The following is a 26,938-nucleotide window of genomic DNA, read 5'->3' on the forward strand; positions in this document are numbered from 1 at the left end:
CTGAGGGGTTCTGTGCCCATATAAAGGCACAGGGAACTATGTGTATTATATGTGAAAATGTATTCCTTTTTACGGCTTTCCTGTAGCCCCCTAATTTGCTCATTAACTCCTTTCCTGCTGATAGAAGGTGCCAGAGGATTGAGTTATATCATTCCTATACTCCAGACATCTTACATTTATGCATAACTAGGTATAGGGCTGGCAGTGTTTCTCTTGAGGATATATTGCTGTGTAAAACTCTTGCTGTCTGCACCATCTGGATATTGGTTGTCTCCATCTTGAAAACATCAGAAGAGCAAACTTTATGAGGAGTAAATGGACAATATGTCAGCAAAGGTCACCTAAATTACTAAGGGCCTGGGAGGGATCAGGCACAATCTATACAATTTCTTTGTTCCCTAATGGGGGATACACTTTGTAAAAGAATAAAGGGGCATTGGCCAATGACAGCAGTGTGAAGTGATAACATCTAAATGACCTCCCTAATGCAGCATTTGCAGGTTGAAGATAAATCAGGGTTCTGATAAGGATCAGCAGTCAGTAGCACACGGTGCTTCCATTATAGCAGGGCTTCTTCAGTGAAAACCGTGATTCCAAGTGCTGGGTGAGGGTCTGTCGATGTGCCCTGCTGTTATACAATGGGGTACCTGCTTAGACTCTTGCCAGGAAGGAGTGTCACTTTGCTCTAGGTCAGTCATTTTTAGAATGGGGCTCACTTTTCTGGTCAAGCCCCAACACAAGACATAGCAATAGTGTAAATATAGTGGTGTTATACTCTAATGTCTATAGACTGAGGAGTATGCAGGGTCAAGTTGGTATTCACCTATGTTTCAGTTTGGTTGAGACTCAAGTTGGGCCACTGCCAGTCTACTGCCTTGGGGTTCTAGCCCCACAGTGTGGGATCTAGACCTGGTTGCTTTAGGCAGTTATTAGCTATATCAGTCTATCTCTTTGTCTTCTCTCTGTGCTGATATTGCCTGCAGGCTCACCAAGGATGCTGGGATTGGTATTCAGGGTCCTGCATGAGATTGGGTAAACAACGGTTACAGGTCACATTGTGGGTAAGGCAGCTGTGTCTCAGTAGTATTACCTTGTCAATTCAACCTCTTCTTTAATAAATAAAAAAAACTGCCTTTAAAGGGCAAGTGATGAGATTAGAAGCAGGGGGCTTTAACCTTTTGCCTGAAAGCCAATCATTTCATTAGCTACTTGGTCCCCTTTACTTACTAAAGCCTATGAGCATTTAGGAAGGACAGTTTCCTCTCTCAGTCATACAGTTCAGCAGCAGGGAGCAGGGGGATTTGTACAGTTCAGCTGATAAGCAGGGGATATTTGAACACACTAATAAATAATTTAGCCCATTCTCCTTGCCGTAGGATAAGTACCATCATTATTCTGGCCTTTTGGTTCTTATTGAACTTCTCGTGTGTGTACTGTTTCTTTCTTTTTGGGACATGGCAGTTTTGCCTTTCACCCCTCTGGCACAAATTACTGTAATACCAGATCATTTTCGGAGGAGAAACCTGACCCTGACTGTCAGACATGACAGTTTATCTGCTCAATGTCTCCTTGCCGGCACACTTCCCATTATAACCAGTAGGAGTCACCTTGCTTAGGGCACACAGTGAGGAATCCTTTGCTAAACACTAGCACCCTGTCAACAATTATTATTATTATTATTTATATAGCACCATCAATTTACGCAGCGTTTACAGAATAGAACAATCTGGCCATATGTGCCATTACTTGGGGTGCAACTGGATATTTGTTTTATTTCCCTCTGCCCTTGTATTGGGCTTTAAATAATGGAATTGATTCAACCCTTTGTGCTGGTTTATCCGTGGGAGTGGCATAAAACCTAAATAAAACCTGTAATTCATTCCTTTATGTTCATTAGTGCCCCAAAAGGCAAAATAAGGTAGTGCAGCCATGTAGGTTAGGATATAGCTTCCCTTCTCGCAGGAAGCTCAGAGAAAGGTCTGTGCATTTTGCAGTGTCGAGAGGCTCCTGCATGAACGGTTTGCAAACAAACTAACTAGTTCCTTCTAGTACAGGCTGCCTTTTCCTGCTTAAAAAGCCTTTTATAGCTTGAATGTGCTCTAGTATTCTGCACAGACTATATATAGCAAGGGGAAGCCAATACTGGGGTGAAAATGAAATGTATAGCTAATATGCTCGGGCACACAATTGGCAATTAGACTTGAACGGTCACCTACAAGTTAGAAAACAAAAGCAAAGAACTAATTGGTTGCTATGGGCAACATCACCATTCATGTTTGCTTACACACTATAATAAATATGCCCTTCAGTGTGCTCCAGACTGTCAACCTGTGGATTTGTAAGATGCTCTAGTCTAGACCATCACTATATATTGGGCTGGTAGGGGGCTGATGGGGCCTCTGCGTACTTAAAATGCCTGGGCCTATTTTGAATCCCAATCCGGACCTGGAACAGGGTCTTTGCAGGCTCATTTTCTATCTTACAGGTCCTGCAACCATCAAGGATCACTTGGGTACCAGCATTAATAGGTTACTTTCTCCATAGAAGGAGGGTTCTCTTACAGAGCAGCTTCCAGTGTACAGGGCATGGGCACCTTATGTGTCCTTACAGGAGCAGCTGCCAACAACTATAGCCTCCAGTTCCTCCTTCCCCTTGTGTCTCAGAATATTAGGGTAACATGGGGCACCCAGTGCAGAAATACTACCGGAAATGCTTAATTAAACCATGGGCCGGGCCCTGTAGAGATCTTTGAAAGGAATTTTTATCGGTTTTTGGGGCTTTTTAGGAGTTTCACATACAAGTCAGTGGAAGCCATAGGAGGTGGTTTTGGGTGCTATTCAGCTGACTAATAGAACCTTTTGGGCCACATGTGTCAGCCTTAGGAGCAGCTGAAGCCAGCTGATGAAAAAGCATGTAGAGTAGGGATCCCAAACCTTTTTTTCTTGTGAGCCACATTCAAATGTAAAAAGACTTGGGGAGCAACACAAGCATGAAACATGTTCCTGGAGATGCCAAATAAGGGCTATTTGGTAGCCTCTATATCAGTGATCCCCAACCAGTGGTTTTTGAGCAACATGTTGCTCCCCAACCCCTTGGGTGTTGCTCTCAGTGCCCCCAAACCAGTTAGTTATTTTTTAATTCCTGACTTGGGGGCAAGTTTTGGTTGAGTAAAAACAAGATTTCTTACCAAATAAAGCCTCCTGTAAGCTGATAGTGTGCATAGAGGCCCCTAATAGCCAATCACAGCACCTCCATGAACTTTTATGGTGCTTGTGTTGCTCTCCAAGTCTTTTTACATTTGACTGTGGCTCACGTGTAAGAAAGGTTGGGGATCCCTGCTCTATATTGACTGGCAGCCTACATAAGGTTCGGTTTGGCAGTACATCTGGTTTTTATGCCTTCTTACCAGAAATTCAAAAATAAGCACCTGCTTTGAGGCCACAGGGAGCAACACCCAAGGGGTTGGGGAGCAACATGTTGCCCTTGAGCCATTGGTTGGGGATCCCTGCTGTAGAGCATTGTGGGAAGTAGCATTTTGGCAGGTAGATGGCTGATTTCTGCCACATTGCAAAGGTTACATCCCTGGGGTCAAGCAAAACCTAGGGAACCAGGGGAGACCTAAGGAAGCTTAGTTTTGCCCCTGTCCACTTCTTATTTTTATACTGCCTTTTGTGTGTGTGTATATATATATATATATATATGTATATTTTTGTTTTCCCCAACCTAATCTTCTAGCTGTAGCTCACATGTCTCATCGGGAATGTGTTTCCTGTGAATAGGAGCACAACAAAGGGTGCAAGATAATTGTGTTCCCTTCAGTAGAATGAGGCTGAATACGCCCCCCCACCTACATGCGGATAAATTGATTCTCTGTGCAGGGACCCAAGATAGGGACTCTCTTTACAGTCCAACTAATCACGAAAAGGCAGCAGGTGCTCCAGGTCGGTGCGTGTGTGGGTTATTTTCTCCGTTTCAGTTGGTGCGCTGTGCGCTCAGGAAAATGCCAGGGAATGTTCTGTACAGATCACCTCTGAAGGTGGGAGGCAGGCAATTTATGTAAAAATGGCACAACCTTTTAAGCCCTGTAATTTGCTCGTAAACCAGCATGGCAGCGGCATTTCAACAGATGGATTATCAAATTCAGTTTATTTTTATATTGATATTCAACATTTCCGTGAAAGGAAAGTCGCCTTTTGTCCAGGTTTCTTTGTTCTTTGTACTTGGCTTTGAACGTTCCGTGGATTGATGAGATTTTTACGTCTACTGCGCAATAGGAAATATCTAGAACCTTCTCACTTTTGGTCTCTGGAGAGGCATTCGGTGTCGTTATGAATTAATAATAAGGTACAGGTCTGTGTTCTGCAAGGTGTGCGTCATATACTGTATTCCCCTTACTTGGGTAACGCCGGGAGGAGGTGGGGGAAGAAGATTTCTCATACTCTTTGGCTTCCTGCTGTGTAACACAGAATAACAATAAGGAACTGAGAACAACACAAGAAATTGAAAAAAGTTTGCACTGTCCTGCCACTATCCATGCCCTCATACTAGTCTGTCTTAGGGCAACCATACGGCAGCTCACAAAGGAAGGAATGCTCTGGGCATACAATAATCTATACCCTCATACTGTATTGTCTAAGGGAAACAATATTGCACCTCCCTCCCATATGTATAAATACAGATATACAGAGAAGGAATGTTCTGGGCACACAATAAGCTGTACCCTCATACTGTACTGTCTAAGGGAAACACTATGGCACCTCCCTCCCATATGTATAAATACAAATATACAGAGAAGGAATGTTCTGGACACACAATAAGCTATACCCTCATACTGTACTGTCTAAGGGAAATAATATGGCACCTCCCTCCCATATGTATAAATACAGATATACAGAGAAGGAATGTTCTGGGCACACAATAAGCTGTACCCTCATACTGTACTGTCTAAGGGAAACAATATGGCACCTCCCTCCCATATGTATAAATACAGATATACAGAGAAGGAATGTTCTGGGCACACAATTATCTGTTACAGTTATTAATAATTACCCAACAGTCATTATCTCCATTGGCCTCCTATAAACTTCAGGCTCCAGTGGCTTCTGGATCTTCCTATCACTATTTCTTTCTCTAGTGGCAGAATAACTTGCACATTGGTTTTCAGGGACAGGTAATGTTTTGCTAACGTTAGCCTTTGTGTTTATAATGAAAATTAGGAGGGGCAGCCCCTAATCTGTATCCACTTGTGTGGGTTCCATCCCTGCCTCAACCACTTTCCATTCTATGACTGTGCTGTGGGCTGTGTGCGCTGATCCTTTTGTCGCTGATATCATTTTCCTGTGGGTTTTTCTGCAGAATCGACATTAGCTGATGGCTGGCCACAAACACAGCGGCCCCTGCCTCCTCCATATCAACAGAACTAGGAGGGGGCCGTTGCCTTGGTGTTACAATGCAACAGAGCAGGGGATCTTTGGTGTGATGTGAAGGGACTTTTAAAAGTTACCAAAAAAATAAACATCCTGCGCAAATTGGGTATAAAATTGGGAAGTACTCGTAGTCATTTTAAATGGGTTAATAATGGTAGATTTAAGGGGAAGAGCCATAGCTGTACAAATGCCTCCAAATAGTAGTAGATCATTCTCCCTTCGTGTGTTTCTGGTTAAGTTGGAAAAGCATTCTTTAAAGTGTAATATAAATAGTATAGAGTAATATACTGCTGTGCTTAGAGCCAAAGTAGGTGCTGCTTCTTAGTACAGGTATGGGATCCCTTATCCGGAAACCCGTTATCCAGAAAGCTCCGAATTACGGAAAGCCCGTCTCCCATAGACTCCATTATACTCAAATAATTCAGAATTTTAAAACTGATTTTTTATTTCTCCATAGTAATAAAACGGTACCTTGTAATTGATCCCAACTAAGATAAAATTACCCCTTATTGGGGCAGAACAGCCCTATTGGGTTTATTAAATGGTTAAATGATTCCCTTTTCTCTGTAATAATAAAACAGTACCTGTACTTGATCCCAACTAAGATATAATTACCCCTTATTGGGGGCAGAACAGCCCTATTGGGTTTATTTAATGGTTAAATGATTCCCTTTTCTCTGTAATAATAAAACAGTACCTGTACTTGATCCCAACTAAGATATAATTACCCCTTATTGGGGGCAGAACAGCCCTATTGGGTTTATTTAATGGTTAAATGATTCCCTTTTCTCTGTAATAATAAAACAGTACCTGTACTTGATCCCAACTAAGATATAATTACCCCTTATTGGGGCGGAACAGCCCTATTGGGTTTATTTAATGGTTAAATGATTCCCTTTTCTCTGTAATAATAAAACAGTACCTGTACTTGATCCCAACTAAGATATAATTACCCCTTATTGGGGGCAGAACAGCCCTATTGGGTTTATTTAATGGTTAAATGATTCCCTTTTCTCTGTAATAATAAAACAGTACCTGTACTTGATCCCAACTAAGATATAATTACCCCTTATTGGGGGCAGAACAGCCCTATTGGGTTTATTTCATGGTTAAATGATTCCCTTTTCTCTGTAATAATAAAACAGTACCTGTACTTGATCCCAACTAAGATATAATTACCCCTTATTGGGGGCAGAACAGCCCTATTGGGTTTATTTAATGGTTAAATGATTCCCCTTTCTCTGTAATAATAAAACAGTACCTGTACTTGATCCCAACTAAGATATAAATAATCTTTATTGGATGCAAAACAATCCTATTGGGTTTAATTCATGTTTTATTGATTTTTTTAGTTGACTTAAGATATGGAGATCCAAATTACGGAGATACCCCTTATCTGGAATACCATTGGTCCCGAGCATTCTGGATAATGGGTCCTATACCTGTATTGATAAAATTGAATTTGATTTTTTAGCCATAAAAAAAGCAATTACTTCAGTCTTTTCTTGCTCTCATCTCGTGCCCTGTCTTCCACTTCTTCGTTTCTCTTTACTTTCACATTAACTAGTCTTTTTAGTGCATATTCAGCCATAGTTAAGGCTTATAATGGTCTGGGATTGTCCCAGGGAATTGGGTCATTGGTGCTGGTATGTTTGCTGTGGGAGAGGGACCCTCTTCCCCTGATCCCAGGACCTACAGTAGACCCAGATTTGCTTTAGGTATTAGATTTTATTTCCTTCAGAAAGATGAGAAACCCCTTTTTCTGGCTAAAGACACTACTGGCTTGAATTCATGTCTTCTGGAACGGTTGGAAATAGGATTATATTAAGCATATTGGGTTATTTGATATCAGAGGCAGAGTCTTGGGAAGAGTGGAAGCAGCTTTCCATATAGGGTGCAGGTTTGTATTAACAGATAAAATATAAAACCTTTACAAAGGATCTATTTCCACTTCATATCTTTTCCTTTCAGTGCAAGGATTAAGTCTATATTTGCATGTAGAGGAAATTACTTTAGAACATTAAAAGGGAAACTGTACTCTATGTTTAAGCAATCAGCATCTTCTACCTCTGTTTATTCTATGCACAAATTATACATTCCCTGTATATTTGTATTTATTGTGAAATAAAACATTCCCTTTTTTCTGAGACATTTTGTTATGTAGAATCTCAGCCATAAAGCAGGGCAGGACTGCTGCTCTCAATGGGTATCAGATAGGATCTGTGCCACTGTGACAGAATGCTCTGTTATACAGATAGCTAGAATCTCAGCCATAAAGCAGGGTAGGACTGCTGCTTACAATGGGGATCAGATAGGATCTGTGCCACTGTGACAGAATGCTCTGTTATACAGATAGCTAGAATCTCAGCCATAAAGCAGGGCAGGACTGCTGCTTACAATGGGTATCAGATAGGATCTGTGCCACTGTGACAGAATGCTCTGTTATACAGATAGCTAGAATCTCAGCCATAAAGCAGGGCAGGACTGCTGCTTACAATGGGTATCAGATAGGATCTGTGCCACTGTGACAGAATGCTCTGTTATACAGATAGCTAGAATCTCAGCCATAAAGCAGGGCAGGACTGCTGCTTACAATGGGTATCAGATAGGATCTGTGCCACTGTGACAGAATGCTCTGTTATACAGATAGCTAGAATCTCAGCCATAAAGCAGGGCAGGACTGCTGCTTACAATGGGTATCAGATAGGATATGTGGATCTGTGCCACTGTGACAGAATGCTCTGTTATACAGATAGCTAGAATCTCAGCCATAAAGCAGGGCAGGACTGCTGCTTACAATGGGGGTATCAGATAGGATCTGTGCCACTGTGACAGAATGCTCTGTTATACAGATAGCTAGAATTCACTAGCGATGTGGACCCCCTCTGGCGCTGTAAAGGTAAGCGCGAGGGGGCTGAGGGAGGGCGGCATCGGAGGAGCCGCCTCGGAAGGCTCGGGTGGCAAAAACGCCCCTGCATTGAAGCTCAAATATGACAATATAGTTTCAAAATTGAAAAATGCAAATCTTTTTAATGATGGTATATTTTAATGAATCTTTTTGATGTAGTGTATTGGAGGGGCCTTCCATTGCACCTGTAGCTCTGTTTCCCTTACCCAGCTGCACACTCCCCCAGGAGCAAGTATTCACTGTGAGGCCCTAGAAAGACTTTCCTTATGAATGAGAAGCATTAGGACTTTTACTGAGATGTATAATTAATGAACTTCCAGTGTCCATTGTGCCAGATCTTCTCAGTGACACATTGTGCAATAGCAAGAACGTTCAGCCTAGAGCCCTATAGAGATTACTACAACACCCAGCAGCCCCTGTTCTAGAGACTGTCCATTTAATAGCCTCTGAATAAATCTGGTCAGATACTGAGGTGTTTAAATCAGACACGTGTCTGTTCAGTAAAATATATATTTCATTTCCAGTTCCTCTATATCACAATGATGGTTCTCCTGTAAAATAAAAGGGCAATAAACCTTAATGCAATGTCATTAGTGGCATTTTGCCCATCTGTGTAGCTTAGCAGCCCAAGCACCAATGGGAATCACTTGATCTGTTGCTTTTTTAGGCGAATATCATAGAGGACGAGGGTGGGCAATTTGGGCATTTCTTGCCCCTCTTGTTTGGGAGGATAATAAACATGGCGGTCAAAGCATTTAAAAGTGAGAAATATATCTCCATATCTCCATGTGTTAAAATAGAGGGATTCTTTTCTTATCGCTTTTTCACACACTCATTAATTTTTCACAACAACGCTTCCCATTATTCCCTCATATGTTCATGACTTGCATGAATCCTGGGGGTTCCATGGGCATAAATTGCACTGCAGGAATAACTAAGCATAAAGCACTTCCATTTGTCCATTTAATTAAACATTAAGGGCTCAAGATAATTTCTGTCCCAGTTACCAAAAAAAACCAGGGAGTTGAATTCTATTGTTTCCTCCCTATAGATCAGTGTCTCCAAATTTTGTGGCTGCTCCTACTGCCAGTTAGGGGGAGATATGGGGTGAGTGCTTATTTGTGCCCTGGGTACCCCTGGAACTATAGCAGGGTGACTGTTACCCCAATGTTTCTATATATCTGTAACCTTGTTATGAGCTAAGGGGGCCCAGCCTGAAGGCCAGTTAGGGGGGGATTTGGGGTGAGTGCTTATTTGTGCCCTGGGTACCCCTGGAACTATAGCAGGGTGACTGTTACCCCAATGTTTCTATATATCTGTAACCTTGTTATGAGCTAAGGGGGCCCAGCCTGAAGGCCAGTTAGGGGGGGATTTGGGGTGAGTGCTTATTTGTGCCCTCGGTACCCCTGGAACTATAGCAGGGTGACTGTTACCCTAATGTTTCTATATATCTGTAACTTTGTTATGAGCTAAGGGGGCCCAGCCTGAAGGCCAGTTAGGGGGAGATTTGGGGTGAGCGCTTATTTGTGCCCTGGGTACCCCTGGAACTATAGCAGGGTGACTGTTACCCCAATGTTTCTATATATCTGTAACCTTGTTATGAGCTAAGGGGAGTCCAACCCAAGTTGAAACTCCAAGGGCAGGCATCATCTTTTATACTTAGAATCTTCTGATTCTCTGAGCAAATGTAATGTGTATCTCTCAGATGAGCTCCATGCACTTTAGACATTCAGTCATTCATATCAACACTTTATTTCCTCTCTCATTAAAGGAATGCTGTAATTATAATTCCTCTATTTTCAAAATGCCCATGTATTGTTTCCCCACAGACATTATATTGTACTATGTTATTTCCTGAAACGGAAAATGCCTGAAATAAGACATCCGGTTATAATGCAATTATGTAACTGAAAAAAAACACTGTGGCCTTTTTGCTCTGTTTCAGCTAACCTTTCTTTCTGATCCCACCATTTTTTCATGTCTATGTCTTTAAGGTGTTTTGACCAAATATGCTCTGTTGGGTAACAGCAGCAACAAAATGCCCAATTGTGAGCCATCCTGATTTGTACCTTTCACTTGGTCACCACAGTAACAGCCCACTGTCACAAATTGCACTTACAATTTACCATTGAAAAGTATTAAAACGCACCCAACAAACCTTCAGAACAGGCAAATCAATGAGCATGGTCGGGGGCGGGGTGGAGCAGGGGCATGTCTGTGGGCAGAACAGATGCAGTTTGGGTAAATATGGCGTTGTTGGGATGCTCCCATCATGCAACTGTGTTGGTGTCTCTGGTTGTGGCTCTCTGATAATCTATCTCTCTCTCTCTCTCGTAGGCTTTCTTGCACAGAATTCGGCAGAATGCCATTGACAAGGCCGAGAACTGTATCTCCGAGGAAAATGTTAAGGTACGTATAGGGAAGCGCTTACAGTCCTGCACTAACTCCTTACTTATTTCTTCCCAACACTTATGGGAACACTTAGGTGTTCTTTTTCAGATATAACTGTTAGAATTATTGTAATTATTGAAAGGAATAACGAATGGAGTGAGGTGCAGCTATCTTACCGCAATCCCAGGTGTTGCTGGTTTAGAACTGTGCAGCAGAAGAATATTTTTCAGTTTTACTCTGGCGTCTGTCGGCCGGACTTGGTTGGACTGGTGTGTGTAGGGTCCACCGGGTCTGCCACCCCTGGTGCCCCCCGAGTGGGCATATCTCACACTTACCTAGACACAAACGGTGAGGGAGGTCCGGGATAGAGCGCCAATGCTTCCTGGCAGGAATTCATTCTGGATCGCCAGGGCCCACTGTGTTTTTTCCCGGTTTTTCACCAGGGCCCACTGTGTTTTTTCCCGGTTTTTCACCAGGGCCCACTGTGTTTTTTCCCGGTTTTTCACCAGGGCCCACTGGGTTTTTTCCTGCTTTCTCGCTGGCCCATTCCGACCCTGAAAACGGGCACAGAACCAAGGCAAAACCAAAGCAAAATACATTTGATTCACTGGGGGTTGCCTAACATATTATCACTTCCTATTACATCCTCTTCTTTGTCATTTAACAACATCTGACTTTCAATAGACCACAGAAGGCAGGGTCAGACTGTGCCAAAGGATCTCTCAGTGGGCCCAGCCCTTAGCCCATGACAATTCCTATCAGCATATCCATATTTCCACCTTGAGAGCAAATAAAAACCTATACTATTTGGCCCTGTCCTCTGTGTAATCGCTGTGAGTGTGTTCTTTGGTTGGCCCTAGGTGACCTAGGCCAGTGTTGACTGAAGGCCCCAAATTGTTGCTCAAAAATAATGTTATATTTAGTATTTTATTGTCTTATTTTGGAATATTTGAAAACATTTGGATTGTTTGCTGCATTATGTTCCAATTTATAAAGTTATAAAACCCCAGACACTAATTTTTGCGTAGGTTGAAATCACAAACTAAGGGGGGGGACTTTGGGGGTTACCCTCCTGCATGGAAAAAGACCCACTGATCCCTATCTATAGGTAGGGGCATTTTGGCAAGCAGGGTATCCCCCCATGAGATGTTTTGGCAGGGCCGCCGAGAATCTATTTCTTGTGAATTAACGCTGCGCAGCTGACAGATAAGGCAGTTCCTAGACAGTAGCAGGAAGCCCTAAAGGAGACAGGTTGGCAGCTTGCCTGTAAGATCACAGGAGCCAGCTTGCGCCACCAGGGAAATGGAAGCAGAAGAAAGAAAACAAAAAGACTCCATTGAATTATGACAGGGTAGACCTGAAATAACAATGCAAAGAAGGGTGATAAGAAAAAAAAAACGTAAAAATAAAGGGTTTTTCTTATGAACATATAGCGGGTTTCCCACCTTATCTGACGCCATTGTACTCAACAGCGTCCAGGTGGAGGCAGTCCCCCCACCAGCTGCAATCTGCTGTCAATCATTATTCCCTCCCTAGAGGTTCTGCAGCAGCTGTGCTCTGTCCGTCCCACATGCTCCCCTTTATTATTATTTTCTATCTGTCCGGCAGAGCTGCAATCAGTGCACGCAGCGATAAGGACTTCACTTACATAGCAGATGTCACGGCTATCTTCTAATAAAATATTGAAATCCCTAGAGCTCGGATACAATGGTTCAGTGTTGCCTTTGGGGGCTCCTAGGATTAGTCTGTGTATAATGCACCCAAACTGTAGAAGACTGAGTCTGTTTTAAGGGTTACTTTTATGTTTGTTTATATAGTTTTTATATAAAATTGTTTATTAAACCTACCAATTGTAACTTAAAGGGGATAGTAATCAACTGGTCTTCATTTTTTATGGTTTTTCAGTTATTTAGTCTTTTGTTCAGCAGCTCTCCATTTGGTATCTCAGCAGCTATCTGGTCGCTAGAGTCTTATTTTTTCTTGCAACCAGGCAGTAGTTTGAATTAAGCTGGCCATACACGTATGATTTTCGGGCCATGTGTAGGCTTCAAATTATTACCCCGATAATTTTCGTACCATGGTGTTCAGTCGTTTAGTTGATCAGACAGGTAGGAAAATTGTGGTTGACTAACGAAAAAATTTGGCCATGTATTGTTAATCGGAGGATATCCTTGGGTTACCTTCAATGGAAGTCACTTTCGTACGATTGGTGTCTGCCAGCTATTTATGTCCAGAATATCCTCCGCTTTGTATTTTAAGGGCTTTATTCTACAATTTCATTCTGAAGGTTAGTTTTAGATTTTGCATTTAATCGTAGTGTCTGACTGGCCCACCAGGATACCAGGAAAACTCCTGGTGGGCTCAGTGAGCCCTATATACCTATACCATAGCAATTACTCTATATGAGAAGAATCAGAAGAAATGGAGAAAAAAATAGATAATAGTATGTAAAAAAAAAAGTAATTAGGAGAGTGGGTCTGAGGTCTAAGGGTTTCTGGTGGGCCCTTGGCACCCCAGTCTGACGCTGTTTAAACGTATGACTGATATCCAAATGTTTGTCGGAAGAAGACTAAAATCTGAACATGTATGGGCACCTTAAGAGACTGGAATAAGTATAGGGCTAAGACTGGATAGAAAGATAAGGAATAGAAAGTAACAATAAAATTGTAGCATCAAAGAACAATAGTTTTTGGCTGCCGGGGTCAGTGACCCCCATTTGAAAGCTGAAAAGAGTTGTAAAAGCAAGGCAAATAACTCAAAAACTTTAAAGAATCAATAATGAAGACTAATTGCAAAATTGCTAGGAATAGGGCATTTTATAACATATTAAAGTTAACTCAGAGGTGAATCACTCCTCAGCCTGCTGGTTGAGCATCTCCGGCTGCTGGGTAATGTGCAATACAGAGGTTCCTAAACTGCGCTTGCACCCTGCATTATGGCAGAACAGGGGCATCTGTAGAAAGATTTCTGCAAGCGGTACCCCATGCTGGTGCATTTCTTTTAGGAAGCAAAGCAATGGCCCAGGGATACAGGCAAGTGACTCGAATCACTGACACCTAACAATTTGGCACACCCAGTGATTTTGCCTTTCCTTTATATAATTTGCAACTGGCACGGGTAGTATTGGCATTTTATTGCCAGTGGAGAAGATCATGAGTAATTTTCAGCCTAGAAAGGTCAGCGGCCATTAGAACACATTTGTGAGTGTTCCTTTGATAGAGGAAGAATTTCTGTATCAGAATCAGCGTTTAATTCTTTCCTGCCCCACTGACAGCCCGGGATAGTGATTGCCTCTGTCTCTTAAAGTGGCAGAAAATAGCACCTGCTCTGGGAATTAATTTCGGACAAACACCCCAGTCTTTGGCTGTGGGCTCTGCATGGGGAGAGCGGGGAATGCTGAGATGGCCCAAGAAGCCTTTGTGCAAACAGCTGAGATCAGAGCAGCATTGTGCAAACCCTAGAATGGACCCTGTTTCCTGCAAGTGCCAGAATATTAACCCCCTCAGCTGTCTCCTTACTGTGCAAACCCTTTTATTTGTAGATCAAGGGCCTGCTAAAAGGCATCAAAGCTCCTTGTATATCATGAAGCCTCCTTCATCCTCTCCGTTTAAAATGAGCACTTGGTTTACAGTATGGATGTGTGTGGTCGGCTGTGTCTCTGGAATGCCTTGGCCTTTCCCTCCGTAACCTCTGGGTCTCAATTTGGCAACATTTGCTCATTTCTAAGTGGCGGCTGTTTGTTCTACATAATAGATCAACCCTTTGTATAACTTTATATAGAGACTTTATATATAGCAGGAGCTATTTGGGCACTAACCTAGCATGTCCATTATATTATGCTTTGCTGTGCTTAAATACACTCCTTCCCCGAACAAGCCAGCTTTGGGGTATATTTTTCATATACAAGACTTGATTATTCAAGTGTATAGTTTACCTTTAATGATGAAGTGATATTCTAAGACAATTTGCAGCTGGTCTTCATTTTTTAATTTTTGTTCAGATTTGAATTATTTATATATATATATATATATATATATATATATTTTTTTTTTTTTTCTAATTTGTTTTCTTAACAAGCCAGGTATCAGCCGAAAATAAGATTGGCCACAAAGAGCCTGAATAGAATGTTTCCACCCAGAAGGAGTTTTTACCGACCTAACTGGTAAAACACCAGCCATGCCCTCTTTTTCCTCGGATTGGTCCAGAGTTAGTGACATGCCCCAGTTCTCCCAACAGCATCACTGGCCCACCCATTTACATCATTGCCCCACCTCTTTGCATCACTTTTACACCCATCCAATGCTCCCTGGTTTTTGTTGCTGCAGTCAGTGGCCCCAATTAGAATGACGGGTATAGGCGTCCGGGGGTTCGGAGACCACATCAACGAGCCGATGCGGACCCCGATCTGACTAATTTTCAAACCTGCCCAATCGAGATCTGCCCAATTTCAGGCCAGATGTTGATGGGGCAGGCCCGTCGTTGATGCCCATACACGGGCCAATAAGCTCTAAGGGACCAATATCGGCAGCTAGAATCGGCCAGTGTATGGGAACCTTTAGACTTTGAAATTCATAACATCTTTACAGGTAATAAAAATGGAGGTGCCAAGTGGATTCAAGTCAGCTGATTGTCAGGAGGCCCATCCCAGAAAGAAGAAAATATTATAACATAAAAGTCTGAAGTCCTTGTTCCATATTACCACTAGGTGGCCATGGTTTTTCTTACATGTAATATCTGAACCGTAGTGATAGGATTTTGCAAAGTGATTGCCCTGAGAGTTACTGGTATTGCCTTTGTATGGTCAGAAATGAGCAAGATGTGCGGTCCAACGTTGTATGTAGTCAGACTGAGCATGAAGTCAAACAACTGCTGATTATACTTCACGTTGGGAGCATGAAATGATGTAATTCTATGATTCAGTAAAGCTTTAGGGTGGGCTGTATTACATCGCTTTATTGGGGGGGGGGGCACATCTGGCATAGGGCTTCCTCCATTATTCTATATAAAAACATGGATGTAGGCAGAAAGGAATTCCATGTACATAATACACAGCCATGTGACTTTGCACGATGATGCCATTCTGCTAGGGCTTCAAGATGATGCCATTCTGCTCGTTATAATACTCGCTGCACTGTAGTGACTGACTGCTGAACAGAAAGCAGTTATTTCATCTAGACAGACCCCTGCAGCAGTTAGGGTGCATTTCCATCCGAAGCTATGGCTTTGCCAGCGCCGGGACCTCTCCCTATTGCACACTTGCTGATCAGCCACAGATGGAAATCATTTTCAGCTTTAATTTCCCTCCCATGGGTTTTATTTTTCTGCTCAATGAACATTCCAGTTGTTACCCGCAGATGGATTATAGTGATAGAGTGGAAATATCCTTAATAATCCAGATTTATATCAGGAAATGTAGGTCAGAAATGTGCCTGGGTTTGTCGCCGACGTGTTATTTATCACTTTCTTGTTATTCTTACGGAACAGATTTGTTCTGCAAGATAAACAACCCCCATTAGAAATAAATGATTGCATTTCAACAGCAACTGGGCCGACTTGGAGCAGGTTCTGCGGATGAAGTGCATTGAGACACATTGCTGCTGTATTCTTGGTCTCTTTGCCTTAAGCCTTTGTTCCAGCCTCCCATGTGATTTCACTATTTTTATGAGTGCATATGGACGTACAGACCCACCAGTGACTGTAGACACCGCAGGTCCTAAGCGCTTCCATATGTGTTGGAATTTCTCACCTAATAGACTGTGAATTGTGAATTTGTCACCCAACATTTACACCTTAATAACTGTTAAAATGTGTTGTTTACTGTGTATAAGCTAAGGGGGAATGAAAACACATAATATTCCTGGTTCTGTCACAGGTTAGTGGACTCATTAGTATTTTTATGTGAACTAAGGGATAGGAAGGATCTGGAAGGAATTCTGTGCTGCATGATTTTTGTGAAAGCTTCTTGAAAATAGGTGGGTATTACTTGGGAACATACACAGAGACATCTGTTTGCTTGGCGAGGTCTCTAAATGAGCAGTTCTGATCCCAATATGGCCACCCTCGTGCTGGGCCAAATCTGGCTGATTATACAGCCGCTCCTATGGAGACCTATCAAACAAGGGCAACAGCTTTTATTGGCCACCGTTATAAGTGGATCACGAACTACCGATAGAAACCTCTGCCACGGATTATGGGGTTGCCCTTTAGGTGAACAGGAAGCAGCTGTTGGCATGAGCAGGAATTTTGATTGCCAAAGGGGCAAGTGTGTCATCAGCCAGAGCGTTTACTAGTCACTTTTATGAGTACTTTACTAGTCAGCTGTTTAAAGCAAATGATGGTTGTTATGGGTTATTGGACCAGGTGGAAAAATTGTGGCTTTTTCATTTCCCCCTATGGCTGTAGGATCATTCATCTGGCCCTGGTGATGATTGCTAAATTGGTTTACTAACTCCTCGCCAACCATCTCCATATATGAGGGTATGTTATGGTTAGGACAGTATTCAGAGGTCATCTTGCAATCCCACAACACTCAGTCTTTTCCACAGCACTTTAAAGGGATAATACATTATTCCCATAAGTCCCTGCCCCAGTGGAGCTTACAATCTAAGGCCCCTATCACATTCCCATCAGTCCCTGCCCCAGTGGAGCTTACAATCTAAGGTCCCTATCACATTCCCATCAGTCCCTGCCCCAGTGGAGCTTACAATCTAAGGTCCCTATCCCATTCCCATCAGTCCCTGCCCCAGTGGAGCTTACAATCTAAGGTACCTATCCCATTCCCATCAGTCCCTGCCCCAGTGGAGCTTACAATCTAAGGTCCCTATCCCATTCCCATCAGTCCCTGCCCCAGTGGAGCTTACAATCTAAGGTCCCTATCACATTCCCATCAGTCCCTGCCCCAGTGGAGCTTACAATCTAAGGTCCCTATCACATTCCCATCAGTCCCTGTCCCCAGTGGAGCTTACAATCTAAGGTCCCTATCACATTCCCATCAGTCCCTGTCCCCAGTGGAGCTTACAATCTAAGGTCCCTATCACATTCCCATCAGTCCCTGCCCCAGTGGAGCTTAAAATCTAAGGTCCCTATCACATTCCCATCAGTCCCTGCCCCAGTGGAGCTTACAATCTAAGGTCCCTATCCCATTCCCATCAGTCCCTGTCCCAGTGGAGCTTACAATCTAAGGTCCCTATCACATTCCCATCAGTCCCTGCCCCAGTGGAGCTTACAATCTAAGGTCCCTATCACATTCCCATCAGTCCCTGCCCCAGTGGAGCTTACAATCTAAGGTCCCTATCCCATTCCCATCAGTCCCTGCCCCAGTGGAGCTTAAAATCTAAGGTCCCTATCACATTCCCATCAGTCCCTGCCCCAGTGGAGCTTACAATCCAAGGTCCCTATCACATTCCCATCAGTCCCTGCCCCAGTGGAGCTTACAATCTAAGGTCCCTATCACATTCCCATCAGTCCCTGCCCCAGTGGAGCTTACAATCTAAGGTCCCTATCATATTCCCATCATTTCCTACCCCAGTGGAGCTTACAATCTGAAGTCCCTATCAAGGTCCCTATAACAGTAGCACACACTAGGGGCAGTTTTATCAGGAGCCAATTAACTGGCTCTGTGCTGATTGGGTCCTGTTTTGGTTATCAGAACTGGAACAAACTTCATGACTATTACATTAATGCTGTTTTACCATTTAGCACATTCAGTGTCAGGAATAGCAAATTCCAGCTCACGTATAACGTTCCCTTTATTTATATCTGCCAGTTCCAGACCAAAAATCTTACCCCCCCCAAGAAAATTCCTTAATGCTAAATTATAATGTATCCAGCTAAATGTTATTATATCTTATTGCAGAGCAAATCCACTAAAAGGGATTGTAGAGGGAACAGACCATGGACAGCGCATTAAGGTGGATCTGGCCTGTGAGAATTAAAAAGACTAAAAATAAGAGTTTTCTTGATGTGATTAAGTGAATCTGTTTAGCAGAGGCAGGCCTGGCTAATAGCACAAGCAGCTGCACCTTTGGGGTTTAACCCCATCGCCCATTTCACACATTGCAGATCCCTTGGGCACGCAGCGGGTAAAAAGCCGCAGGCACAAATTAAGCAAACCCTGCTATTATTAATATTCTCAACAATTCCCCAATAGCCTTTGGCTGCCAAGGGATCCTGGGAGTTATATTTCATGGGAAGGCTGAAAAATTGTAGATTCAAAAAAAAAAAAAAAACCTGATCCCCCTCCCCCCTCTGTTTCTGACACTTTTATAATTACTGGTTTCCCCTCCAAAACCAAAACTGAGCATTTTCAGATTAGCCCTAAAATTACATTAGGAGCATGAGCTATTTTCAATCATCATCAACAACATCTTGGGCCCCGCGGTCTGGGCCTGATCATCATCCAGGGTTCCCTTTCGCCTTCTAGGGACCTCTATTGTTTACCCTACCAGGTTGCAGTAAAGCTCCAACAGTAAGTGATACCATGATTTAGTATGTACAGGCTGTGTTGTCTTACAGCCAATACAGAGAGATACCATAAAACTATGGGAGCATAGGGATTCCCCTGTACTAAGCACAATTCAGCAGGAACAGCCCCCTAAGTTTGCTCATAGCCTGTACAGAGAGATACCATAAAACTATGGGAGCATAGGGATTCCCCTGTACTAAGCACAATTCAGCAGGAACAGCCCCTAAGTTTGCTCATAGCCTGTACAGAGATATACCATAAAACTATGGCAGCATAGGGATTCCCCTGTACTAAGCACAATTCAGCAGGAACAGCCCCCTAAGTTTGCTCATAGCCTGTACAGAGAGATACCATAAAACTATGGCAGCATAGGGATTCCCCTGTACTAAGCACAATTCAGCAGGAACAGCCCCCTAAGTTTGCTCATAGCCTGTACAGAGAGATACCATAAAACTATGGCACATAGGGATTCCCCTGTACTAAGCACAATTCAGCAGGAACAGCCCCTAAGTTTGCTCATAGCCTGTACAGAGAGATACCATAAAACTATGGCAGCATAGGGATTCCCCTGTACTAAGCACAATTCAGCAGGAACAACCCCCTAAGTTTGCTCATAGCCTGTACAGAGATATACCATAAAACTATAGCAGCATAGGGATTCCCCTGTACTAAGCACAATTCAGCAGGAACAGCCCCCTAAGTTTGCTCATAGCCTGTACAGAGAGATACCATAAAACTATGGCAGCATAGGGATTCCCCTGTACTAAGCACAATTCAGCAGGAACAGCCCCCTAAGTTTGCTCATAGCCTGTACAGAGAGATACCATAAAACTATGGGAGCATAGGGATTCCCCTGTACTAAGCACAATTCAGCAGGAACAGCCCCCTAAGTTTGCTCATAGCCTGTACAGAGAGATACCATAAAACTATAGCAGCATAGGGATTCCCCTGTACTAAGCACAATTCAGCAGGAACAGCCCCCTAAGTTTGCTCATAGCCTGTACAGAGAGATACCATAAAACTATGGCAGCATAGGGATTCCCCTGTACTAAGCACAATTCAGCAGGAACAGCCCCCTAAGTTTGCTCATAGCCTGTACAGAGAGATACCATAAAACTATGGGAGCATAGGGATTCCCCTGTACTAAGCACAATTCAGCAGGAACGGCCCCCTAAGTTTGCTCATAGCCTGTACAGAGAGATACCATAAAACTATGGGAGCATAGGGATTCCCCTGTACTAAGCACAATTCAGCAGGAACAGCCCCCTAAGTTTGCTCATAGCCTGTACAGAGAGATACCATAAATCTATAGCAGCATAGGGATTCCCCTGTACTAAGCACAGTTCAGCAGGAACAGCCCCCTAAGCTTGCTCATAGCCTGTACAGAGAGATACCATAAAACTATGGCAGCATAGGGATTCCCCTGTACTAAGCACAATTCAGCAGGAACAGCCCCCTAAGTTTGCTCATAGCCTGTACAGAGAGATACCATAAAACTATGGCAGCATAGGGATTCCCCTGTACTAAGCACAATTCAGCAGGAACAGCCCCCTAAGTTTGCTCATAGCCTGTACAGAGAGATACCATAAAACTATGGGAGCATAGGGATTCCCCTGTACTAAGCACAATTCAGCAGGAACAGCCCCCTAAGTTTGCTCATAGCCTGTACAGAGAGATCCCATAAAACTATGGCAGCATAGGGATTCCCCTGTACTAAGCACAATTCAGCAGGAACAGCCCCTAAGTTTGCTCATAGCCTGTACAGAGAGATACCATAAAACTATGGGAGCATAGGGATTCCCCTGTACTAAGCACAATTCAGCAGGAACAGCCCCCTAAGTTTGCTCATAGCCTGTACAGAGAAATACCATAAAACTATGGGAGCATAGGGATTCCCCTGTACTAAGCACAATTCAGCAGGAACAGCCCCCTAAGTTTGCTCATAGCCTGTACAGAGAGATACCATAAAACTATGGGAGCATAGGGATTCCCCTGTACTAAGCACAATTCAGCAGGAACAGCCCCTAAGTTTGCTCATAGCCTGTACAGAGAGATCCCATAAAACTATGGCAGCATAGGGATTCCCCTGTACTAAGCACAATTCAGCAGGAACAGCCCCCTAAGTTTGCTCATAGCCTGTACAGAGAGATACCATAAAACTATGGGAGCATAGGGATTCCCCTGTACTAAGCACAATTCAGCAGGAACAGCCCCCTAAGTTTGCTCATAGCCTGTACAGAGAAATACCATAAAACTATGGCAGCATAGGTATTCCCCCAATAATATGGGAACAATAATGGTACATTGAGTCTTTCTTTTATATTTCTGTAAGATATTTTACTTTGGCTTAGTTCCATATCAATTCCTGCATTATCTGCATCTTCAGTTGAAACTGTTGAAACTTCTGTCACTTCCTTTTCGTTTTAGATTCTGTTCTCCAATATCGAAGACATCCTGGAGGTCCACAAGGAATTCTTGGAAGCCCTGGAGAGCAGTCTGCAGCCAGAACCTCAAACGCACCATGAGCTTGGACACGTTTTCTTGAAATTTGTGAGTGCAGAGATTTTCCTCCTCTTATCTAAAATAGAAAAATAAAGAGCAACTTTCTCTTGGCTTATTTTCCAGCCAGCATCTCCTTCAGTTGTTATCGCTGGCCTTGCTTATCAGGGTCCAAGCACCAGCGTGTCGTTAGATTACGCGGAGGAACAGGGACTGGTGGGAAACTTCCAAACACAATGAAATCTGCATCTCTGATAATTCCTTGCGATAAAACAAGCAAAGGCGCAATATTTTTAGAAGCGGAGAGCGTTATAGTATTAAGGGGTAACTGATTGGATTTCTATCCGCATCCAGTGTTTTTCTTTCCTGCTCCATCCAACAATGATAGAAATTCAGCGATTATATAATGTCTGAGTGATTAATGGAAAAGTGAGGCTGCTGCACTGTACTTTTTGTATTGCTGTGTAAGAAATCCATACCAACGGGGAAATACATATAACAGACTTTCTGTGCAATATAATAGAAAAGAAATGCCGTATTCTAAGAGGGAAACAGGAAAAATTGTAAAGGGAAAGTGTCGGTTTTAGTATTGGTAAGTAACATACTAGTCTGTCAAAAAGCCATCCTTAGGGGGTGGCAGAATTTAATGTGACAGAATATTAGAAGTTCAATGATTATAGTCCAAGATGATGGTGTAGTGGAAGAACCTTGTCTCCAAGCTAAAATGCCTGGATTTAGGGTTTCCACCTTCCTGCCAAGGCTGGGGCCAGTATTACAAACTTATGGGCAATGTAGATGCAGGTACATTTGTAACACCCTTTTCTTCCTCCCCTGGCCCGCCCCAGTTTCTGTTTAACTTGCCTTTTTTTGGGTTTTCCAACTCCCCCTACAGTTCCTGATACTCCATGTAGTTAGTCCACCAACACCACAGCATTGTCCCACATTCTTACATCTTAGGCATGTCCCTCTGGGTCAACCTGTCCCCTCTGCATCGTCAACTTGCCCCCTTGCGTCATTGGTCCACCTTATCAGTATTTAACTTTAGAAAAGGTGGCAACTCTACAATTGCCCTTTGCCCATGAGTAGCCAACTCTGGAGCTGTCAAGATCAAGCAAGGCTAGCTTGTTGCCTGTCAGAGAATTAGGGATTTAAGAGTCTATATCCTATTCATTACAGAGAATTAGGCTGGCCACACAAGAGTGGATGGGTTCCTGAAGAGATCTTGTCTGATTGAATAGTTTGCCCTTACTGTGTATGGCCGGGTTACACATTTCATAGGTCAAAGGGTAAACCATCTGCCAACTCAAATAGGAACAGCAATGTGTGAAATATCTCTGTATGATGCCAGGATGCACCTAGCTTGTTGAAATCACTTGCACACTTCAGGGATTTGGAGGAGAGAAAGATGGCTAAGTGCCAGTCTCCTGCCTGTTTCCTGGTGCCTGGGAATTTCTCTTCTGTGTTTCCTCCCTTTGAATTTGTCATTCTTGGGCAGACAACGCAGCACTAAGACTCTTATCTCTGTGCGTTTCCTTATGCTGGGCGATCCCGCTTCTTTAAGTGGTTTGGTCAGCCTGGCTGTTTTGGACAAGTGGTATGACATGTGCGTATGGGCACTGTCTGATCTTGGAACTGTGCCCAAGTACAATTTATAAATGTCATGTAAATGTCATCAACAAATTTGGTGTATGAAACCATTCAAGCATATATATGTTTCAAATTAACTTGTTGGAAAGGCAGAACAATCTAAAGTAGATAGGACTGTGACTCCTAATGGTTTGATCTGATTCTTATAAAGAATAAATGAAGGTTCCAGTGAAGCTTCAAGTTGAGGTTCTGCTGCGAGATCTCCACCTTCAAGAGGAAGTATTAGCCATTCCTGTGTTGAAGTACATGTTACTGTTCTTTCAACCATCCCACCATGCAGCCAAAGTAAGGCAAGGTCAGGAGAAAATCCGGCAGATGTTGGGGGCGTTGGCCCTTGGGGCCCTTCTCACCTGTGCAAACTTTGCTCTCCGTGCATTGTGCTAGGGATGGAGTATCTGTTCCTAACAGATGTTTTCATGTTTCCTGCCTTCCGACAAACACAGCAGTTTGCCAAACGCTTGGACTATTATTATTATCAGGTGACTCGTGTCTCGGATAAAACCAAATCTGTTGCTTCTGAAAAACACACCTCTAGCTGATGTATAAAGCAAAACTATATATTCTTTAACATTCCAAACCCACTCCTGCAATGTACGTCCAGCTGTAAAGGGGGCAAAGTGACAATGCAAGCTGGCGTAATTGAAAATCTTTGATCCAGTTAACAATCCTGTAGATATTTCAAGTGACTTCAAAGTAAACTTTTCCCCAAGATTCTAACCCTGGCTTCTTAAATGGGATGATGAAATATAAACAATAATTTGTTGGTTCTTCTGCCAAAACTTGCTCCAACTTTTGTTCTGTTGAAGTGCAGTCTTTTGATTTCAATTAACATCGCAGCTCCAGTAAGATCTGTCGTCAGGAAGGGTTTGGTCGGGAGGAGTGTACATGTAACCGAGCTCCTTTATGTGGGAATTATCCTTGCTTTGTGTTTGGATTATACCTGTGTACCTGAGATTTTTCTAATAAAAGGGGAGCCAGAGTTCCTAGCAATATTGTGCCTTCGGCTGTGTGTGTGTGTATTGCTGTCTCATGTTTTGTGCACATTTCTACACTGAAACTTGTTTTTTTTTTTCTCTTTAAAGTCTTTCTTTGACTACAGATGGGTCCACCTGGGAACTAGTCCTTTAGTGACATTGTTGTACCATTGGTGGCCAAGTTGCACTGTTCTCACAGATTGTCAGCTGGACAATTGGCACTAAGAACCTTCAGACCCAATGAGTTAAAGTTAGCTAGTTTAGTTAGTTTAAATTTCAGCTTTGCCCAGCCTGATCTGCATCGGTGCTCAAACAGCTGTTGCCCAGTTTGTATGAAAATCTGTTTTTGATGTCTATTGAATTGGATTTAACATCATAGTAATGTAATCAAGCATGGAAGGATCTCCTTGTTTGGCCAGGGAGATCAGTTAGTGAGTTTTGCCCAATTTGGCCATTTATGTGATGTTCAAGTCGCCCTGAGTTGTCAGCATTGGCCCTAGGGTTAAATACTGCATCACATAGAGACCATTGGTAGAACTGTCGCCCAGAGACTCGCGCAGGACTGGAACAATCTGAATGTTTCCGTATCTCATATCCATTGGGAAGTTTGCATTAAGACAATTATTATGACTACCATATTACCCCGTTCCCTCACTCTCTGCTTAAAAAATAAAATACCATTTCCGATGTGAACCACTATCATAGGTGTAAAAATACAACATTTTATTTATAGCACCGATCTCTGTTTTTGCTCCTAAAAGAATGTGACTTTGGGCTGAAATTTGACCAATTTTATATATAGGCAGATTCTAAATTTTATTGCCAGATTTCTGTTGCTGAAGTGTGAACCATTAAATGTTACGAATGATGAGCGCCTGGTTTAAGAGGAAGGCTGCTGGGAAGGGGGTGGGTATGTGAAAAAAAATTTTGGATGCTCCTTTGTAGTTTCTTTATGTGCCCTTGCTGTTTGTTGGATAAAAATTAAATAGTGTTGTCCTACAAACCATATGGTACAGCATAAGGATATAGGATACTTTGTGCCCAGAACATTCTTCTTTGCTTATTTGTAGTCATATTTATGAGTTGGAGCTGCCACATTGTTTCCCTTAGACCAGGGGTGGGCAAACTACGGCCCACGTGCCATGTTGGTCTTCTTAATCTGGCCCGTCCACTCCGCATGTCTCATCTGTAAGTCAATGTGGCCCCTGAACCAAAAAGTTTGCCCACCCCTGCCTTAGACAGTACAGTATGAGGGTATAGCTTATTGTGTGCCCAGAACATTCCTTCTCTGTATATGTGTATTTATACATATGGGAGGGAGGTGCCATAGTGTTTCCCTTAGACAGTACAGTATGAGGGTACAGCTTATTGTGTGCCCAGAACATTCCTTCTCTGTATATTTGTATGTATACATATGGGAGGGAGGTGCCATATTGTTTCCCTTAGACAGTACAGTATGAGGGTACAGCTTATTGTGTGCCCAGAACATTCCTTCTCTGTATATTTGTATTTATACATATGGGAGGGAGGTGCCATAGTGTTTCCCTTAGACAGTACAGTATGAGGGTATAGCTTATTGTGTGCCCAGAACATTCCTTCTCTGTATATTTGTATTTATACATATGGGAGGGAGGTGCCATAGTGTTTCCCTTAGACAGTACAGTTGATATTGATCATGGAGGATGAAAAGCCTTTTTGCATGGTATTAAATTATCACCCAACAGTGCCGTAATTAGATGTCATTGGCCCCACAGCAAATTAAATTTTTGGCCCCAAAATATTTGTAATTTGACTTATTCCACCAAAATAAATTAAAATTTGTGGTTAATTAGGATCTCACTGGGCTCCCTGCACTCCTGGGCCCCTCTGCAACCACAGGGTCTGCTTTCTTTGTAGTTCCGCCCCTGCCACCCAAACACCAGGAGGCTTCTAATTGGAGAAGAGTTGATATGCAGGAGGCTTCTAATTGGAGAGGAGTTGATATGCAGGAGGCTTCTAATTGGAGAAGAGTTGATATGCAGGAGGCTTCTAATTGGAGAGGAGTTGATATGCAGGAGGCTTCTAATTGGAGAAGAGTTGATATGCAGGAGGCTTCTAATTGGAGAAGAGTTGATATGCAGGAGGCTTCTAATTGGAGAGGAGTTGATATGCAGGAGGCTTGTAACAGGCTAGGCTGCGTGTACAGGAAATGAACCAATTAATCATTATCCTTGCAACCACACTTGAAGAAGGAGAGGCTATTAAAAGATCTTTTCCTCGAACAATGTTTATTATAAAGTGCATTGGTGTTTAGGGGAGAAACGTCTCCATTGCTTATTACCCCAGGCTGTGTGTGTGTAACACGTTCCATCAAGTCTATAAAGCCTGACATCTCCATCTGCGTAAAGTGCTGCGGTGCTAAATCCCATGCAGGTGGTGGGAAGTGATGGCGGTGTAATGATGTGGTTTAACTCATCCAAGAGCATGGCGTTCCTACAGGCACATTCATTTCCTCTCAGCTAACATTTCAATAGCTATTTTATTTTTTTGCACTTCCTTTGGAAATAGTGACCTAAAGGAGTGGACATCAGCTGAGCTATCAGCCTGCTCTTGCCCCCCACCTCCTCTCATTCATTGTGGATGGGCAGAG

The 26,938-nt window shown here is 42.9% G+C and overlaps 1 protein-coding gene across 1 annotated transcript in view; it reads left to right on the forward strand.

The window, feature by feature from the left end:
• The window catches only part of prex1 (phosphatidylinositol-3,4,5-trisphosphate-dependent Rac exchange factor 1), a 152,875-nt gene that overhangs the window by 44,315 nt on the left and 81,622 nt on the right, over positions 1 to 26,938 (forward strand). The window contains exons 2-3 of the mRNA XM_002933157.5: positions 10,672 to 10,743; positions 21,617 to 21,739. Of these exons, the coding sequence (XP_002933203.2) occupies positions 10,672 to 10,743; positions 21,617 to 21,739 (195 nt within the window). The remainder of the gene's footprint in view (positions 1 to 10,671; positions 10,744 to 21,616; positions 21,740 to 26,938) is intronic.

The sequence above is a fragment of the Xenopus tropicalis genome, chromosome 10 (assembly GCF_000004195.4).
Source record: "Xenopus tropicalis strain Nigerian chromosome 10, UCB_Xtro_10.0, whole genome shotgun sequence".
Taxonomy (NCBI): domain Eukaryota; kingdom Metazoa; phylum Chordata; class Amphibia; order Anura; family Pipidae; genus Xenopus; species Xenopus tropicalis.